At 40.6% G+C, this 19,464-nt stretch overlaps 1 protein-coding gene across 1 annotated transcript in view; it reads right to left on the bottom strand.

Annotated features, from left to right (window-relative positions):
• Window positions 1-18,529: 18,529 nt before the first annotated feature.
• The window catches only part of MPC1 (mitochondrial pyruvate carrier 1), a 17,810-nt gene continuing 16,875 nt past the window's right edge, over window positions 18,530-19,464 (bottom strand). Inside the window, exon 4 of the mRNA XM_017508309.2 lies at window positions 18,530-18,602. Coding sequence (XP_017363798.2) covers window positions 18,530-18,602 — 73 coding nt within the window. The remainder of the gene's footprint in view (window positions 18,603-19,464) is intronic.

Below are 19,464 nucleotides of genomic sequence, written 5' to 3'. Positions count from 1 at the left end.
CCCGAGTATATAGATTGTCTCAAAGCCTGCCTAATATGTTTTCTCTAAACCAGCATAGATTGTTTTGAAACTATTGTTTTCTTGACACAAGTGTATATTGTCTCAATGCCAGTGTAGATTGTATTGAAGCCTGCATAGATTGCCCCAAAGCTTGCATAGATTCTCACGAAGACCATGTAGATAGTCTCAAAGCTGGCATGGATTGTCTCAAATTGTGTGTAAAGTGTCTTTAAGCTTGTGTAGGTAGATTGTCTCAAAGCCTGCATACACAGATTGTGTCAAATCCAGCACAGATTGTCTCAAAGCTCACATAGATAAATTGTCTCTAAGATCACGTAGATTGTCCTGAAGTTTGTGTAGGTAGATTATCTTGAGGCCTGCATAGATTGTATTGAAGCTCATGTAGATTTTATTGAAGTTCATGTTATTTGTCTCAATGCTTTTATAGTTATATTTTCTTGACGCCTGCATACATTGGCTCATTTCCCACATAGATTGTCTTGTAGTCTATGTAAATTATCTCAAAACTTGTGTAGTCTTGAAGCCCGCATACATTATCTCAAAGCCATTGAAGATATATTGTCTTGAAGCCGATGTAGATATTCTTGAAGCCAGTGTAGATTGTCTCAAAGCAAGCATAAATTGATTTGAAGTCAGCGTAGGTTTTCTTGAAGCCAGCATAGATTGTCTCAAAGCCAGCACAGATTTACTGGAAGCCAGTGTAGATTGTCTCAAAACCAGCATAGATTTTTTTGAAGCCAGCATATATTGTCACAAAACCAGCATATATTGCCTCAAAGCCAGTGTAGATTGTCTCAAAGCCAGTGTAGAATGACACAAAGCCAGCATTGATTGACTTCAATTCAGTGTAGATTGTCTTGATGCCAGCGTAGATTGTCTGGAAGTCAACGTATATTGCCTCAAAGCCAGCATAAATCGCCTCAAAGCCAACATTGATTGTCTTGAAGCCAGTGTAGATTATCTCAAATCCATCATAGAATGACACAAAACCAGTGTTGATTGACTCCAATTCAGCGTAGATTGTCTCCAAGCCCGTGTAGATTGCCTTGAAGCCAGTGTTATCTTGAAACCAACATATATTATCTCAAAGTTAGCATAGATTGACTTGAAGCCAGCGTAGATTGTCTCGAAGGCAGTATAGATTGCCTCTAAACCAGTGTTAATTGTCTAAAAGCCAGCAAAGATTTTCTCAAAGCCAGTGTAGATTTTTTCAAAGCCAGCATAGATTGTCTTGAAGCCAGCATAGATTGCCTTACAAAGCCAGTGTTAATTGTCTCAAAGCCAACATAGATTGTCTCGAAGCTGGCGTAGATTGTCTCAAAGGAAGCATAGATTGCCTTAAAGTAAGGGCAGATTGTCTTGAAGTCAGTGTGGATTGCCTCAAAGCCAGCATAGATTGTCTCAAAGCCAGCATATGTTGTTATAAAGCCAGCGTAGATTGCCCCAACATTAACATAGATTTTTTAAAAGCCAGCATATATTGTCTTGAAGCCAGCATATATTGCCTCAAAGCCAGTGTATATTATCTCAAAGCCAGCATCGAAAGACACAAAGCCAGCACTGATTGCCTCAAAGCTAAAAGCCAGTATAGATTGCGTCTAAGGCAGTGTAGATTGTCTCAAAGCCAGCATAGATTGACTCGAAGTGCATAGATTGTTTTGGAGCCAGCATAAATTGTCTTGAAGTCAGCATAGATTGAAATGAAGTTAGCGTTGATTATCTAGAAGCCAGCGTAAGTTGTGTCGAAGCCAATGTAGATTGACTCGAGGCCGGGCTAGATTGTCTCAAAGCCAGCATAGATTGTCTCAAAGTCAGCATAGATTGCCTCAAAACCCGTGTTGAATGTCTCAAAGCCTGGGTAGATTATCTCAAAGCCAGTGTAGATAGACTCGAAGCCACTGTAAATTGCCTCAAATCCAGCATAGGTTGTCTTGAAGCCAGCGTAGATATTTTGAAGCCAGCATAGATTGTCTTGAAGGCAGTGTAGATTGCCTCAAAGTCAGCGTAGATTGTCTCAAAGCCAGTGTGGATTGTCTGTAAGGCAGCATGGATTTTTTTGAAGCCAGCATAGATTGTCTCAAAGCCAGTGTAGACTGTCTCAAAGCCAGCATAGATTGACTCAAAGCCAGCATTGATTGTCTCAAAGCCCCCACACAGATTGTCTCAAAGGCAGTGTAGATTGACTCGAAGTCGGTGTAGATTGTCTTGAAGCCAGCATAGATTGCCTCAAAACCAGTGTTAATTGTCTCAAAGCCAGAGTAGATTGTCTCATAGCCAGCGCAGATTGACAAGAAGCCAGTGTAGATTCTCTTGAGGCCAGAGTAGATTATCTTGAAGGCAGCATAAATATTTTTGAAAGCAGTGTAGATTGTCTAGAAGCCAGCATAGATTTTTTTGAAGCCAGTGTAGATTATCTTGAAGCCAACATAGATAGACATGAAGCCAATGTAGATTGTTTCAACGCCAGCATAGTTTGTCTTGAAGCCATCGCAGATTGACTCAAAACCAATGTAGATTATCTCTTAGCCAGCATAGATTCTCTCAAAGCAACATAGATTGAAAAGAAGCCAGCGTTCATTGTCTTGAAGCTATCATAGATTGACTCAAATCCAGCATAGATTTTCTCGAAGCCAGTGTAGATTGACTTGAGGCAGTGTAGATTGTCTTGAAGCCAGCGTAGATTACTCCGAAGCCAGTGTAGATTGTCTCAAAGCCTGTGTAGGTTGACTGCAAGCATGTAGATTGTCTTGAAGCCAGCATAGATTGCCTCAAAACCAGTGTTAATTTTCACAAAGCCAGCATAGGTATTATCAAACCCAGCATAGATTGACTCGAAGTCAGTGTTGATTGTCTCAAAGCCAGCATAGATTTACTTGAACCCAGCGTAGATTGTGTTGAAGCCATCATAGATTGACTCCAAGCCAGCATAGATTGTCTCAGTGCCAGCGTAGATTGACTCGAAGCCAGTGTAGACAGCCCCAAAGCCAGCAAAGATTGCCTTGAAGCCAGCATAGATTGACTCAAAGCCAGTGTATATTTACTAGAAGCTAGCATACATTGTCTTGAAACCAGCATAGATTAACTGAAAACCAGTGTTAATTGTCTCAAAGCCAGTGTAGATTTTCTCAAAGCCAGTGTAGATTGCCTCAAAGCCAGAGTTGATTGTACTGAAGTCAGCATAGATTGTCTCGAAGCCAGCATAGATTTTCTCAAAGCCAGGATAGATTTTTTCGAAGCCAGCATAGATTGTCTTGAAGCCATCGTCTTTTATCTCAAAGCCAGCGTGGAATGCCTCAAAGCCAGTGTAGATTGTCTTGAAGCCTGTGTATGTTGTCTCAAAGCCAGCATAGATTGCTTCAAAGCCATTGTAGATTGTCTCAAAGCCAACGTACATTGATACGAAGCCAGCATTGATTGTCTTGAATCCAGCATAGATCGTCTCAAAGCCAGCGTAGACTGATTTGATGCCAGTATAGATTATCTTAAGGCATTGTAGATTGTCTCAAAGTAAATATATATTGTCTGAAAGCCAGCATAGATTGTCTTGAAGCCAGCATAGACTGTCTCAAAGTCAGTATAGATTGTCTCGAAGCCAAAGTAGATTGTCTCAAAGCTAGCGTAGATTGTCACAAAGCCAGCATAGATTGACTCGAAACCAGCGTGTATTGCCTCGAAGCCAGTGTAGATTGTCTCGAAGCCAGTGTAGATCACCTCAAAGCCAGCATAGATCATCTCGAGGCCAGTGTAGATTGTCTTGAAGCCAGCAATCTCAATGCTGTGTAGATTGTCTTGAAGGCAGCATAGATTGTCTTGAAACCCACATAGATTTTTTCAAAACCAGTGTGTATTGTCTCGATGCCTGCATTGATACATTGTCTCAAAGCTAACGTAGATTGTGTTGAAGGCTGCGTTTATTGTCTTGAAGCTCATGTAGATTTTCTTGAAGCCCTCATAGATTGTCTCAAAGCCCACATAGATAGATTGTCTTGAAGCCCACGTATACTGTCTCAAAGCCTGTGTAGATTGTCTTGATGCCTCCTTAGATAGATTATCTCAAAAACCGCATAGATTTTCTTGAAGCCTGCATAGATTGTCTCAAAACTGGCGTAGATATTCTCAAGAGAGTGTAGATTGTCTTGAAGCCCACCTATATAAGTTGTCTCAAATCCCATGTAGATTGTCTAGACACCTACGTAGATTGTCTCAAAGCCCACATAGATAGTTATCTCAAAGCCCAAGTATATTGTCTCGTTGCCCACATTAATTTCCTTGAAGCCTGCACAGATTGTCTCAAATCCCACATTGAATGTCTCATAGCCCTGGTAGATTTTTCTCGAACGCTGCATAGACAGATTGTCTTGAAGCTCATGTAGATAATCTCAAAGCCCGCCTATATACATTGTCTCTAGGCTAGTGTAGACTGTCTTCAAGCCAGTGTGGATTGTCCTGAAGCCAGCACTGACCGCCTGGAAGCCTGCATAGATTGTTTTGAAGCCTGTATATATACTCTCTATATAAGCCAGCATAGATTGTCTTGAAGGTAGAGTAGATTGCCCTGAAGCCAGCATTGATTGCCTTGAAGCTGGCATAGATTACCTTCAAGCCTGCGTAGATTGTCTCAAAACTTGGCGTAGATTGTCTCGAAGCCCATGTAGATAAATTGTCTCAAAGCCTTCATAGATTGTCTCAAAGCTTGTGTAGATTATCTTGAAACCCATGTAGATAGATTGCCTTGAAGCTTGTGTATATACATTGTCTCATAGCCAGCGTAGATTGGCTCGAAACCAGCACAGATTGTCTCAAAGCATAGATTGACTTGAAGCCAGCATAGAAATTCTCAAAGCCCACATAGAGAGATTGTCTTGAAGTCCCCGTAGATTGTCTCAAAGCTCACGTGGATAGAATCTGTCTCGAAGCCCGTATATATAGATTTTGTTAAAGCCAGCATAGATTGTCTCAAATCCGGCATACATTGTCTTGAAGCCTGCATTGATTGTCTTGAAGCTTTCATAGATAGATTGTCTCAAAGTCTGCATAGATTGTTTCAAAGCCCACATAGATAGATTGTCTCAGGCCCACATAGATTGTCTTGAATTTCATGTTGATTTTCTCAAAGCCCATGTAAATATATTGTCTCAAAACCTGCATAGATTGTCTTGAAGCCCGCGTAGATTGTGTTGAAGCCTGCGTAGATTGTCTCAAAGCCCATGTAAATATATTGTCTCAAAACCTGCATAGATTGTCTTGAAGCCCCTGTAGATTGTCTCAAAGCCCGGGTAGATTGTCTCAAAGCCTTTTTAGAGGGATTTTCTTGAAGCCCACATAGATTGTCTTAAAACTTGCATAGATTGTCTCAAAGCTCACTTAGATAGATTGTCTTAAGGCCTACAAAGATAGTCTTGAAGCTTGCATAGATTGTCCCAAAGCTTGCATAGATTGTCTCGAAGCCAGCATTGATTGTCTCAAAGCCCATGTAGATTTTCTCAGAGCCCATGTAGATTTTCTTGAAGCCCGCATAGATTGTCTTGCAGCCCACGCAGATTATCTCAAAGCCTGTCTAGATAGTCTTGAAGCCAGAGTAGATTGACTCAAAGCCACAATAGATTGTCTCAAAGCCTGCATAGATTGTGTAGAATCCTATGTAGATTGTCTTGAAGCCTGTTTAGATAGATTGTCTTGAAGCCCACATATACACATTGCCTCTAAGCCAGTGTGGATTGTCTCAAAGCTAGCATAGATTGTCATGAAGCCAGGATTGATTGTCTAGAAGCCAGCATAGATTGTCTCGAAGCTTGCATAGATTGTCTCAAAGCTTGTGTAAATTGTCTCAAAGCCCATATAGTAGATTGTCTTGAAGACCACATAGATGTCTCGAAGCTTGTGTTAGATTGTCTTGAAGCTCGTATAGATTGTCTCAACACTTGTGTATATTGTCTCAAAGCACATGTAGATTGTCTCCAAGCTCATGTAGATTGTCTCAAAGCTCATGTAGATTGTCTCAAAGCTTGTGTAGATTGTGTTAAAGCTCACGTATCTCAAACCTCACGTAGATTTTTTCAAAGTTTGTGTAGATTGTCTCGAAGTTCCTTTAGATTGTCTCAAAGTTCATGGTAGATTGTCTTGAAGTTTGTGATATACTGTCTCAAACTTCATGTAGATTGTCTTGAAGTTCATGTAGATTGTCTCGAAGTTCGTGTAGATTTGTCTCGAAGTTCATGGTAAATTGTTTCAAAGTTCATGGTAGATTGTCTCAAAGTTCATGTAGTTTGTCTCAAAGTTCGTGTAATTTGCCTCAAAATTCATTTAGATTGTCTCAAAGGTCGTGTAGTCTGTCTTGAAGTTCGTATAGATTATATCAAAGTTTGTGGTAGATTGTCCGGAAGCTCGTGGTAGATTGTATCAAAGTTTGTGTTAGATTGTCCGGAAGCTCGTGGTAGATTGTGTCAAAGTTTGTGGTGGAGTCTCAAAGCCCATAATAGATTGTCTCGAAACTCATGGTAGAATGTGTCAAAGCTCATGGTAATTGTATCAAAGCTCATGGTAGATTGTATCAAAGTTTGTGATAGATTTTCTTGAACGTTGTGTAGACTGTCTCAAAGTTCATGGTAGATTGTCTTAAAGCTCAGGTAGATTGTCTCAAAGTTCCTATAGAGTATCTCAAAGTTTGTGGAGAGTCTCTCCAAGTTTATGTCTCAAAGTTCTCAAAGTTGGTGTAGATTGTCTTGAAGCTATCCTGTAGATTATCTCGAAATTTGTGTAGATCATCTCCAAGTTCATGTAGATTGTCTTGAGATTCATTTAGATTGTCTCAAAGTTTCTGTAGAGTGTTTCAAAGTTTGTGTAGATTGTCTCGAAGTTCGTGTAGATTGTCTTGAAGTTCTGGTAGATTATTTCAAAGTTCGTGGAGATTGTCTCTAAGTTCATGTCTCAAAGTTCTCAAAGTTGGTGTAGATTGCCTTGAAGTTCATGGTAGATTGTCTCAAAGCTCATGCAGATTGTATCGACTATCCTGTAGATTATCTCAAAATTTGTATAGAGCATCTAAAAGTTTGTGTAGATCATCTTGAATTTTGTGTAGAGCGTCTCGAAGTTTGCGTAGAGCGTCTTGAGGATTGTGTAGTTTGTGTCAAAGTTCGTGTAGATTGTCTTGAGGTTTGTTTAGTTTTTGTTGAGGTTCATGTAGATCGTCTCAAGGTTAATGTTGTCTCGAAGTTCATGTAGATCATCTCCAAATTCATGTAGATTGTCTCAAGTTTCATGTAGATTGCTCAAGGTTTGTGTAGATCATCTCGATGTTCGTGTAGATCATCTCTTGGTTTGTGTTGATTGTCTTGAAGTTCATGTAGATCATCTTGAAGTTCATGTAGATCATCTCAAGGTTCATGTTGATCATCTCAAAGTTTGTGTAGATCTTCTCAAAGTTTGTGAAGATCATCTCAAAGTTTGTGTAGATCTTCTTGAAGTTGATGTAGATTGTCTCAAAGTTTCTATAGATTGTCTGAAAGTTTGTATAGATTGCCTCAAAATTTGTGTAGATTGTCTCAAGGTTTGTGTAGATCATCTCAAAGTTCATGTGGATTGTCTCAAAGTTCTTGCAGATCATCTCAAAGTTAGTGTAGATTGTCTCAAAGTTCATGTAGATTGTCTCATAGCTTGTGTAGATCATCCAGAAGTTCGTGGCGGATCATCTCAAAGTTCGTGTTAGATTGTCTCAGAGTTGGTGGTAGACCAACCTCCCACCTGTATCTAAGAGTGTTACCTGTATTAGGGCTCTCCAGAGAGACAGAACCAAGAGAAGATGCATAGATATAGATATATATACACATACAGGTGTGTATATATATATATGCGATTTTTAATGGAAATTGGTTTATGCAGTTACAGAAGTAATAAGTACCATAAGTTGGAGAATCAGTGAAGCCAGTGCTTAACTCAATCTGAGTCCAAGGAAGTAAGAACTAGGGGAGTTGATGGTGTAACTCAGTCCACGGCTAAAGGCCCTGAGAACCTGCAGGGCCACTGGTGTAAATTCTAGAGTCCAAAAGCCCAAGAACCTAGAGTTCAGATGTGTGAGGACAGAAGAAAAAGGATGTCCAAGCTCCAGAAGAAAGAGAAAAATGTCTTTTCTCTACCTTTCTGTTCTACTGGGGCCCTTAGCAGATTGGCTGATGCCCATTTGGATTATCTCGAAGTTCGTGTAGATTGTCTCGAAGTTAGGGGTAGATTATCTTGAAGTTAATGGTAGATTGCCTCAAAGTTCATGTAGATTGTCTCAAAGTTCCTGTAGATTGTCTTGGAGTTGGTGTAGATTGTTTCAAAGTTTGTGTAGATTGTCTTGAACTTTGTGGTAGATTGTTTCTAACTTTGTGGTAGATTGTCTCAAAGTTTGTGTAAATTGTCCTGAAGTTTGTGTAGATTGTCTCAAAGCTCATGGTAGATTGTCTTGAAGCTCATACAGATTATCTCAAAGTTCGTATAGATGTCTCAAAGCTCGTGTAAATTGTCTCTAAGCTTGTGGTAGATTGTCTCAAAGCTCATGTAGATTGTCTCAAAGCTCATGATAGATTGCCTTGAAGCTCACATAGATTGTCTCAAAGCTCATGGTAGATTGTCTCCGTGCTCATGTAGATTGTCTCAAAGCCCATGAAGATTGTCTTGAAGCTCATGTAGATTCTCTCTAAGCTTGTGTAGATTGTCTTGAAGCTCATGTAGATTGTCTTGAAGCTTGTGTAGATTTTTTTGAAGTTCGTGTAGATTTCAAAGTTAGTATAGACTGTCTCGGTGTTCCTTTAGATTGCCTCAAAGTTCATGGTAGATTGTCTCAAAGTTCATGGTACATTTCACAAAGTTAGTGTAGATTGTCTCAAAGTTTGTGTAGATTGTCTCGAAGTTTGTGGTAAATTGCTTCAAAGTTCATGGTAGATTGTCTCAAAGTTTGTGTAGTTTTTCTCAAAGTTCATGTAGATTGTCTCAAAGTTTATGTAGATTGTCTCAAAGTTTGTGTAGATTGTCTCGAAGCTCATATAGATTGTCTCAAACCTCATGTAGATTGTCTTGAAGCTCACATAGATTGTCTCGAAGCTCACATAGATTGTCTCAAAGCTTGTGGTTGATTGTCTTGAAGCTCGTGTAGTTTGTCTCAAAGCTCATGGTAGATTGTCTCGAATCTCATATAGGTTGTCTTGAAGCTCATGTAGATTGTCTCAAAGGTCATGAAAATTGTCTCAAAGCTCATGTTGATTCTCTTGAAGCTTGTGTAGATTGTCTTGAAGCTCATTTAGATTGTCTTAAAGTTCGAGTAGATTATCTCAAAGCTCATGTAGATTTTTTTGAAGTTCATATAGATTGTCTTGATGTTCCTTTAGATTGCCTCGAAGTTTGTGGTAGATTGTCTTGAGGTTCATGGTACATTGTCATAAGTTTGTGTAGATTGTCTTGAAATTCGTGGTAAATTGTTTCCAGGTTCATAGTAGATTGCCTCAAAGTTCATGCCGTTTTTCTCAAAGTTAATGTAGATTGTCTCAGAATTCATGTAGATTGTCTAATAGTTCATGTAGATTATCTTGAAGTTTGTGTTAGATTGTCTTGTGGTTCATGGTAGATTGTCTAGCAGTTTGTGGTAGATTGTCTCAAAGTTCATGTTAGATTGTCTAGAAGTTCATGTAGATTGTCTCAAAGTTCATGCAGTTTGTTTCAAAGTTCATGTGACTGTCTACAAGTTCATGTAGATTGTCTTGAAGTTCATGGTAGATTATCTTGAAGTTCATGTAGATTGTCTCAAAGTTCGTGTAAATTGTCTTGAAGTTTGTGTTGAGTGTCTTGTAGTTCATGGTAGACTGTCTAGCAGTTTGTGGTAGATTGTCTTGAAGTTCACATAGATTGTCTCGAAGTTCTTGGTAGATTGATTTGAAGTTCGTGTAGATCATCTTGGAGTTCATGTAGATCGCCTCGAAGTTTGTGTAGATCATCTCAAGGTTCATGTACGTTGTCTCAAGGTTCATGTAGATCATCTCAAAGTTTGTGTAGATAACCTCAAAGTTTGGGTAGATCTTCTCGTAGTTCATGTAGATCATCTCGAAGTTCATGGTAGATTGTCTCAAAGTTCATGGTAGATTGTCTTAAAGTTGGTTGTAGACCAACCTTCCACCTCCTATAGCTAAGAGGACTAGCCAAAAGCACCACCTTCTAAGAACTAGCAGCTGCTAGAATGCAGAAACTTTACACTGAAAATAAAAACAAACAATTGCATTAACGTCTACATTGGATAGGTGCTTACATACACATAGTAAAAGGTAATTTCAAGTGAATTTAGAATTATTACTTGGAACACACATGCTTAGGACCTGCATTCTAAAGACAAAACTGGAAAGAAAAATTTGAAATTGTATTCAGTAGTATCACTGTTTGTGTTAATAATGGGATTGTTATTGTAAAACTACTTTTCTCTAAATTGTTAGATACAGCAAGTAAGTAGACAACATTTGTGTGATTAGAAATAATGCTGCTCATTATAAGAGAAAAGAGAATCAATTATAAAATCAAGTAAATTAGGTAGAAATACTAGAAATGTATATATCAGTATGAATTTGTGATTTTAAAAAAGACACCTTTCTTGCACTGACCACTGAAATGGGCAAAAAGCAATGTCCCAATAGCAGCATAAGTGTGCCAAGAGTCCATTTTTTGGCTACAAACACCACTCCTCATAAACACAGCCAGAGCTCCTTGGAGAAATGTCTCTTCCTTCCATGTTGGGGACAAGGAAGGGATAGGGTGAGCAGGAGAATCTTGTGCCAGAAAACATGAAAGCTTTCAGATTGATGCTATTGTATCAAAAGGACACCGTTAAGGGGTTCCCAGTGGCCAAAGGTAGGACCTTTGAGCCAATGAGAATAATATCATAGTTGATAGAAACCCATTAAATCTATGAAAATTCATGTTGTCTGTTATCATGTTCCAGACAGAAAGCATTCAAAATAATTTGTTACAACTGAAATAGCTATTGCACCAATCCCTTACTTTTTAACTTTTAATTTTTATTTTTATAGATTCAGGATGTAGAAGTGCAGTTTTGTGACAGATATTTTGGGTAGTAGAAGTCAAGTCTGGGCTGTTTTCACACTGCTATGAAGATACTACTTGAGATTGGGTAATTTATAAAGGAAAGAGGTTTAATTGACTCAGTTCTGCATAGCTGCACAGGCCTTGGGAAACTTACAGTCATGGTGGAAGGCATCTTCTTCACAAGGTGGCAGAGAAAGCCATAGATTTTAGAAATGGAGTTCCCAGTGTCAGTATGTTCATTTAGCTCCCACATAGAAGTGAGAATATGTGGTATTTGGTTTTCTGTTTTGAAGTTATTTTAGTCATGATAATGGCCTCCAGCTCCATCCCATGTTGCCACAAAAGACATAATTTCATTCTTTTTATGACTGTACAGTATTCCATGGTACACATATACTACATTTTCTGAATCCAGTAATCTGCTGATGGACACTTAGGTGACTTTGCTATTGTGAATAGTACTGTGATAAACATATCACATACAAACATAGCTGGTGTCTTTTTGATGATTTGTTTTCCCTTGGGTAGATATGCAGTAGTGGGATTGCTGGATTGAATGGTTGCTCTAATTTTAGTGCTTTGAGCATTCTCTATCCTGTTTTTATAGACACTGTGCTAATTTCCATTCTCACCAACAGTGTGTAAGTGTCCTCTTTTTCTCTGCATTCTTGCCAACATTTGTTGCTTTTTGACTTTTTAATAATAGCTATTCTGACTGGTGTGAGATGGTATCTCATTGTGCTTTTACTTTGCATTTATCTGATGACCAGTGATGTTGAGCATTTTTTTCATGTTTCTTGGCCACTTGTGTATCTTCTTTTGAAAAATGTCTGTTCATGTCCTTTTCCCATTATCTGTTTACTCTGTTGCCTATTTCTTTTACTGTATAGAAGCTCCTTACATTAATTAAGTCCCATATGTCTAGTTTTGGTTTGTTGTATTTGCTTTTGAAGTCTTACTCATAACTTCTTTGCCTAGGCCAATGTCCAGAAGAGTTTTTCCTAGGTTTTCTTCTAAAATTTTTTTATAGTTTCTGGTCTTACATTTAAATCTTTAATTCATCTTAAGTTTTGCATATGGTGAGAGCTTTGGGTCCAGTTTCATTCTTCTGCGTATGTATGGCTCTACAAGTTTTCCAGCACCATTTGTTAAATAGAGTGTCCTTTCCCCAGTGTATATTTTTGTTGACTTTGTTGAAGATCAGCCGGCTGTAGGTGTGATATTTCTAGGTACTCTATTTTGTTCCACTGATTTGTGTGTCTGTTTTTCTACCAGTACCATGCTGCTTTGGTTACTATAGCCTTGTAGTATAAAGTCAGGTAATGTGATGCCTCTAGCTTTGCTTAAGATTGCTTTGGGGGCTGGGCGCGGTGGCTCACACCTGTAGTCCCAGCACTTTGGGAGGCCGAGGCGGTGGATCACGAGGTCAAGAGATCGAGACCATCCTGGTCAACAAGGTGAAACCCTGTCTCTACTAAAAATACAAAAAATTAGCTGGACATGGTGGCGCGTGCTTGTAATCCCAGCTACTCAGGAGGCTGAGGCAGGAGAATTGCCTGAACCCAGGAGGCAGAGGTTGTGGTGAGCTGAGATCGTGCCATTGTATTTCAGCCTGGGTAACAAGAGCGAAATTCCATCTCAAAAAAAAAAAAGATTGCTTTGGCTATTCAGACTCTTTTTTTATTTTATATGAATTCTGAGGTTTTTTTTTTTTTTTTTTTTTTTTTTTTTTCTAATTCTGTGAAAAATGACATTGGTAATTTGATAGGAGTTGCATTGAATCTGTATCTTGCTTTGGGCAGTATGATTATTTTAACAATATTTATGTTCCATTTATGAGCATGGCATGTTTATCCATTTGTTTCATTTATAATTTCTTTCATCAGTGTTTTGTAGTTCTGCTTATAGAGATCTTTTACCTCCTTGATTCAGTGTATTCCTAGGCATTTTGTGTATGCATGTGGCTATTGTAAATGGGATTGCATTCTTGATTTTGTTCTCAGCTTGAATATTATTGGTGTATAAAAATGCTACTGATTTTTGCATGTTGATTTTGTATCTTGCAACTTTACTGAAGTCATTTATCAAATCTAGGCATCTTTTGGAGGAGTCTTTAAAGATTACTAGGTATAAGATCATGTCATCAGTGAACAGAAGTAATCTGACTTCCTTTTTTCCAATTTGGGTGTCGTTTCTTTCTTTCTCTTTCCTGACTGCTCTTATTAGGACCTGCAGTACTGTGTTGAATAGGAGTGGGGAGAGTGGGTATCTTTGTCTTTAAAGTTTAGCTGAAGTTTACAGTTTTTAGGGGAAATGCTTTCAACTCTTCCTCATTCACTATGATGTTGGCTGTGGGTCTGTTATATATGGCTTTTATTCTGAGATATGTTTCTTTGATGTCTAGTTTGTTGAGGGTTTTTATCATGAAGGGATACTGGATTTTATCAAATGCGTTTTCTTCATCTATTGAGATGATCAGATGGTTTTTGTTCTTCATTTTGTTTATGTGATGAATCACATCAATTCCTTATATTTAAAATTGGGTAGAGAAGGAAAGAGCTGAACATGTATCCTGCCTTTTCATTAGGACCCATGTTTGTGTGTAAGTGAACAGATTTAGTTAATGGCATCTACTTTATAGAAGGTGATCTAATAACTAGAAATAGGAAACCACCATTAAGCTACCCCATGGAATTATTAGTTTAGGTGGGAATAATGTCTTGGCTGAAATACTGTCCTATCTACCTCAGATGGATGGCTCATTCAGAGACTGAAAGGAAGAAGAGCTGCAATTCATCAGGAACACAGGAGAACAGTGATGATGTCCTGCTTTCTGCCAATGTACTAGCTAATGAATGTTTGTTAAATGCATGTCTGTAGGGAAGGCAGATTTTGACCTGCAACTTTCATAAGAGTTGTCAGGGAGTAGCTAATCCTCACGAACTTTTCTATGATTCCTGCTATATCCATTAAAAACAAAATAACAGCAAAATTCTGGGAGTCCCATGTGACCAGCCCTACTTAGGTCAGTTCTCAGCAGTTGCCTGAGGGAAGATCAGGACTGCAGTTTCTCACCATGGGTGGCTCTTCTCCACAGACATCTGCGGCCTCTGCCCTCTACACATTCCCTGGGGACACTGACCTGCCAGGGCTGCAGCCAGAGCCAGCTCGGTCTTTGCTGTCTAGACACAGTCTAGAGTGCACTTCTCTTGTAGACCTTAGAGCAGAAATGATTATTTTTGAGCCCATCTAGTGTCTTCTCAGTAATCTGATGCAATTTCAGAGTATCCTTAGGTGATACAACAATTTGTGCTTACTTTCTTGTTACTGCTTGTAAATTCTCTATACAAATTAATCTAGGAAAATGTCTGAAATCCAATCCAAAAATGTGAAAAAAAAAACAAGAGTAACTGAACCCAGTCTGAGGTTTGGAATGGCAGAAATTCACCATTGTTATGTGGAGAGTGGGAAGACACCTGACAAAACTGAGGCCTGTCACAGTAAGCCAAGTGCAGTCAGAGGAGGATTACGAAACTAGAGCCCGTTGATTGCTCCACCGCCCACCACGCAGGCCACTCTCCCTGCGCGTGCACCCTGCAGAGTCATGCTGCCCAGTGCAGGTCTCCCACTGTCTAGGTTGAGAATGTCTGCTTATGCAGGAAGTATTTCCCCATTGTCACCTCTGCCCCATGAAATTATTATAACAAAGAAAAGCACTGCCTTTGGAGCTGAAACCAACATGACACTTTACTGTTGACAACTGGTATGAACTTCATCTTGGAAGTTAGTCACGACTCAGTTGAGTCTCCTAACTTGCTTTATATTTTGTCATTTAAATGAAAACTATTTCGAGTTCCTCAGAGTTATTTTCAGAGAGAATATTATATGGCAGTTTAAATTCTGAATATATATTATGGGACTTTTAAAGTAATCAATTTCTGCATAAACCTAATCTTTGAGTTTTCACATTTTACTTATCACCCATGATTACTTTAAATGCCAACTCTCTTATGGTTAATGTATTTCCATTGCCAGCAGTGTTCTCCACTAACACACATCAAGATACTAAGGTGATGCCTTCTGAGATTATATTAAAAAGGCCAGATCAGATTTCCAGTCTTTAGGATTAAACATTATCATGCATACTGCTCTCATAGCACAAACCAAACATTTACCAAATGTGGCAGTGTATTTCACCTGTCTCTAGAGGACAAGCTCCGGAATTTCCCAGGATGAAAGAGCAGCAAGAGCTTGCCCAGGGCCTAGGAATTAATCTTGCCCGGGAAGTCTTTCACCTCCAAAGTCCAGAGAAAAACAATTTAAATAACGGGTCAGTTCCCTTTTGATAAGGCTATTGGTTATAAGATGAATTCCAAGGTGTTCTGCGTGTCCTTTTTGCTACATTGGATATGGCAAACTTGAAGCAACCAAGAACTATTAAAAACTCTTGTTCTGGGCTGGGTGCAGTGGCTCATGCCTATAATCCCAGCACTTTGGGAGTGCTGGGAGGCTGAGGCGGGCAGATAACAAGGTTAGGACTTTGAGAGCAGCCTGGCCAACATAGTGAAAACCTGTCTCTACTAAAAATACAAAAATTAGCTGTGTATGGTGGCACACGCCTGTAATTCCAGCTACTCAGGAGGCTGAGGCATGAGAATTGCTTGAACCTGGGAGGTGGAGGTTTCAGTGAGCCAAAATGGTGCCACTGCACTCCAGCCTGGGCGACAGAGCAAGACTCTGTCCCCCCCAAAAAAACAACCAGAAAACAACCCAAAAACTCTTGTTCTGGAATATAGTTTATCATGACTGGTCTCAATGCTATGTGAAATTAGGAATCAAATTCTGACAGCAGAAAAAAAGTCTCACATGGTTTCCTACTGCTTCTAATAATGTGCCTTGCATTCTTACCTTCATCTTTGCAAGTGCTCAGGGCTCTGTGCAGAAAGAGGAAGTGTGACAGTTAAAAGCTTCCTGTGACCTCTAAGCGAGCCAGGTGCTAGTCAGTCCTTCCCTTGGTGGGTCCCTCGTCACTCCTACTCGGGCCCTGTCAGTAGCTGTGGCTCCCTCAGGTCCCTCTGAGGCAAACAGATTCCACGCCACTCCTGCATCTGCGTCTGCTTTGACTGCACGTGCTCTCACAGGATTCCCTCAGCTCGGATGCAGCTTTTGGCCAGCAGCAATGACCTTACTGGCTTCTGTCTCTCCATATTCTCTCCTCAGGAGTACCAGAAAAGTCCACTGAGTCAAACCATTGCCAGCCAGATACGGTGGCTCACGCCTGTAATCCCAGCACTTTGGGAGGCCTGAAGTGGGCAGATCACGAGGTCAGGAGTTTGAGACCAGCCTGTCCTATATGGTAAAACCCCATTTCTACTAAAAATTACAAAAATTAGCCAGGCATGGTGGCACACACCTGTAGTCCCAGCTACTTGGGAGGCTGAGGCAGGAGAATAGCTTGAACCCAGGTGGTGGAGGTTGCAGTGAGCCGAGATAGTGCCTCTGTACTCCAGCCTGGGTGACAGAGACTCTGTCAAAAAAACAAACAAAAAAACAAAGTTGCCTTGGTTTTTATCAGGGCTTATTCCTGTTCAAATCCCCTGCAGTATCTGCTCCTGGACCCTGGTACTCTGCAGGCTTCCACCTGGGCTGACCTGCAAGGACATGCCTTCAGGGAGCTGGCAAGTCTCTGAAATGGAGGTGTGGAAAACCCCCTTCCTCCTTACTTGGCACTAATGGCTAGCAGGTTGGGAGTTTTTCCAAGGTGATGAAAGAGAAAGATCCCAAACCAAAAAGCCTTGACTGTGGCTGACTCTACAGGGCTAGCCCCAGGGTGGAGGAGACCTTTGGGGGCTTCAGCTGCTGCGCTCTATGCTGTCTCTGTTGAGTTAGAGTTTCTCACAAGTATTATTACTTGTATGATAAAATAGAACAGGTGGTTTTAACTTAGCCAATCAGTGACTCTTTGTGCCAGTTTTTTTCACCACGCTCAGCTGTAACTGAGGTAACTGTGGAAGCTGAGCCTGAAGAGTTGTGGCGTGGCAGGGTTCCTGCAGAGTCTGCCCTGCTGTGGTCTCAGCTGCAGTGTAGCAGGAGCAGAGTCCCCAGACTGGTGTTTGCGCTGGCCCTGCCAAATACTGGTGTCTTACAGCTTCCCAACCTGTTCCCTCCTCTATATCAATGCCCAGCTTGCTCCACATGCTGTGTGAGGCCCAAAAGAGAAGACGTATGACAATGCTTTGTGAACTGTATAGCACCTTAAAAAGAAAATAAACGTGACAGAATATGAGACCAGGCTCAGTGGCTCACACCTGTAATCCCAGCACTTTGAGAGGCCAAGGCAGGCAGATCACTTGAGGCAAGGAGTTTAAGACCATCCTGGCCAACATGGGGAAACCCCATCTCTACTAAAAATACAAAAATTGCCAGGCACGGTGGCTCACACCTGTAATCCCAGCACTTTGGGAGTCCGAGGCGGGCGGATCACAAGGTTAGGAGATTGAGACCATCCTGGCCAATGTGGTGAAACCCTGTCTCTATTAAAATACAAAACAGCCAGGTGTGGTGACACACGCCTGTAGTCCCAGCTACTTGGGAGGCTGAGGCAGGGGAATCCCCTGAACCCACGAGGCAGAGGTTGTAGTGAGCTGAGATTGAGCCACTGCCCTCCAGCCTGGCAAGAGCAAGGCTCCGTCTAAAAAAAAGAAATACAAAAATTAGCCGGACGTGGTGGCGCACACCTGTAATCCCAGCCACTTGGGAGGCTGAGGCAGGAGAATCACCTGAACCCAGAAGGTGGAGGTTGTAGTGAGCTGTGATTGCGCCACTGCACTCCAACCTGGGCCACAGAGTTAAACCCTGTCTCAAAAAAACAAAAACAAACCCCAAAAGTGACAGAATGTAGACTCCTGAGGGAGACTGTGCCTCACGGACCTCCCCTCTGCTCAGCGTGGGCTGCTCTGCTGCTCTCATCGGCTACAATACAGAGAAGGAAACTATTCAGATTCAAGTTGGATTTTTTTTTTAGACAAGTCTTCCTCTTGTCCCCCAGGCTGGAGCGCAGTGGTGCAATCTCGGCTCACTGCAACCTCCACCTCTTGGGTTCAAGCCCTTCTCCTGCCTAAGCCTCCCAAGGACCTGGGATTACAGGCACCTGCCACCACACCTGGCTAATTTTTGCACTTTTAGTAGAGATGGGGCTTCAGCATGTTGGCCAGGCTGGTCTCGAACTCCTGACTGCAAGTGATCTGCCTGCCTTGGCCTCACAAAGTGCTGCGATTAGATGTGTGAGCCAACGCACTCGGCTGCATTTTTTTAGAAAGCTAACTTAACTGCATAATCTGAAATAAGTCAGGACTGTGCTCTTAGGATGCTTTCAGTCATTCGGTCAGACCTCTGGAGCAGCTCCTAGTTAACAGCTTCATCCCTCCCTTGGAAGTTGGTTCCTTCAACTGAGCACCAGTGCCGCGCTGGGCCCCATGATCAGCCCATTCCTGTGGGACTGCAATCTCAACAGCTTTCTGTGGAAAGCAGCACAATTCTTAGATCACCACAGAAATCGCCTCTGCAACATTTTACAGATAGGGAAAGAGAAGCCCAGAACACTCACATGACTGGCCTGAGTCTCAGTGACTGAGGGGCGTTTCTATTAGTAACACTTGCCCGTAAGAATAGGTTCTGCATAGTTGGACTGTCGATGCTTTCCAGAAAACACTGGCCTTCCAGCTCTGCATTTCCTCCAGCCATCTTCATAGTTTTCAAGGAGTTCCATTTTCACCTATAATTGTCTTTTCAGATACATTGTTCTTCAGTTTCCTAGGGAACGCAGCAAGATATTTAATCATGCTCATTTAACAAATATTTAAATCTTTTATTGCCTTAAGTTACAGCATCTCAATATACACACTGCATGGAAATACACAGATAACATTTTTAAACAGTGGGGAAGAGATTTTAGGTATGTGGCCAGCTGTTGGTTGTCTTGTGGTCATTAAAGACAATGTCAAGAAGTAGGAGTACTTAAGTACTAGTAGTTACAAATTTTGTTCTCTTCAGTTTTTCATTAAGTAAATTCTAATAGATAATAATATACATGTTACTGCAGATAAAACCATCATCAGAAATTATTAAATTGCATATTTTGAGCTACTCTTTATGGAAAGAAGTAAAATATTTAGTACTTGTAAGGCAGCAGAGAGTTGGTTAAGAGACTCTCAGCTATTTCTATAAAAATAGAATGGCTAGTAAAAATAGCATTCAGCATATTTTCCTTAGTGAGGCTATTTATAATGAAATCTGTGACTCAGCAGCAGCTGGCAATGCTGTCCCTTCAAGAGTTTGCTCTTCATTTTCCGTTGTTATGCAGATGCCTTTTTACTCATC

This window comes from Cebus imitator, unplaced genomic scaffold (assembly GCF_001604975.1).
Source record: "Cebus imitator isolate Cc_AM_T3 unplaced genomic scaffold, Cebus_imitator-1.0 Scaffold389, whole genome shotgun sequence".
NCBI lineage: Eukaryota > Metazoa > Chordata > Mammalia > Primates > Cebidae > Cebus > Cebus imitator.
The sequence above is the reverse complement of the archived record's forward strand: the minus strand, read 5'-3'. Positions and strand labels throughout refer to the sequence as shown.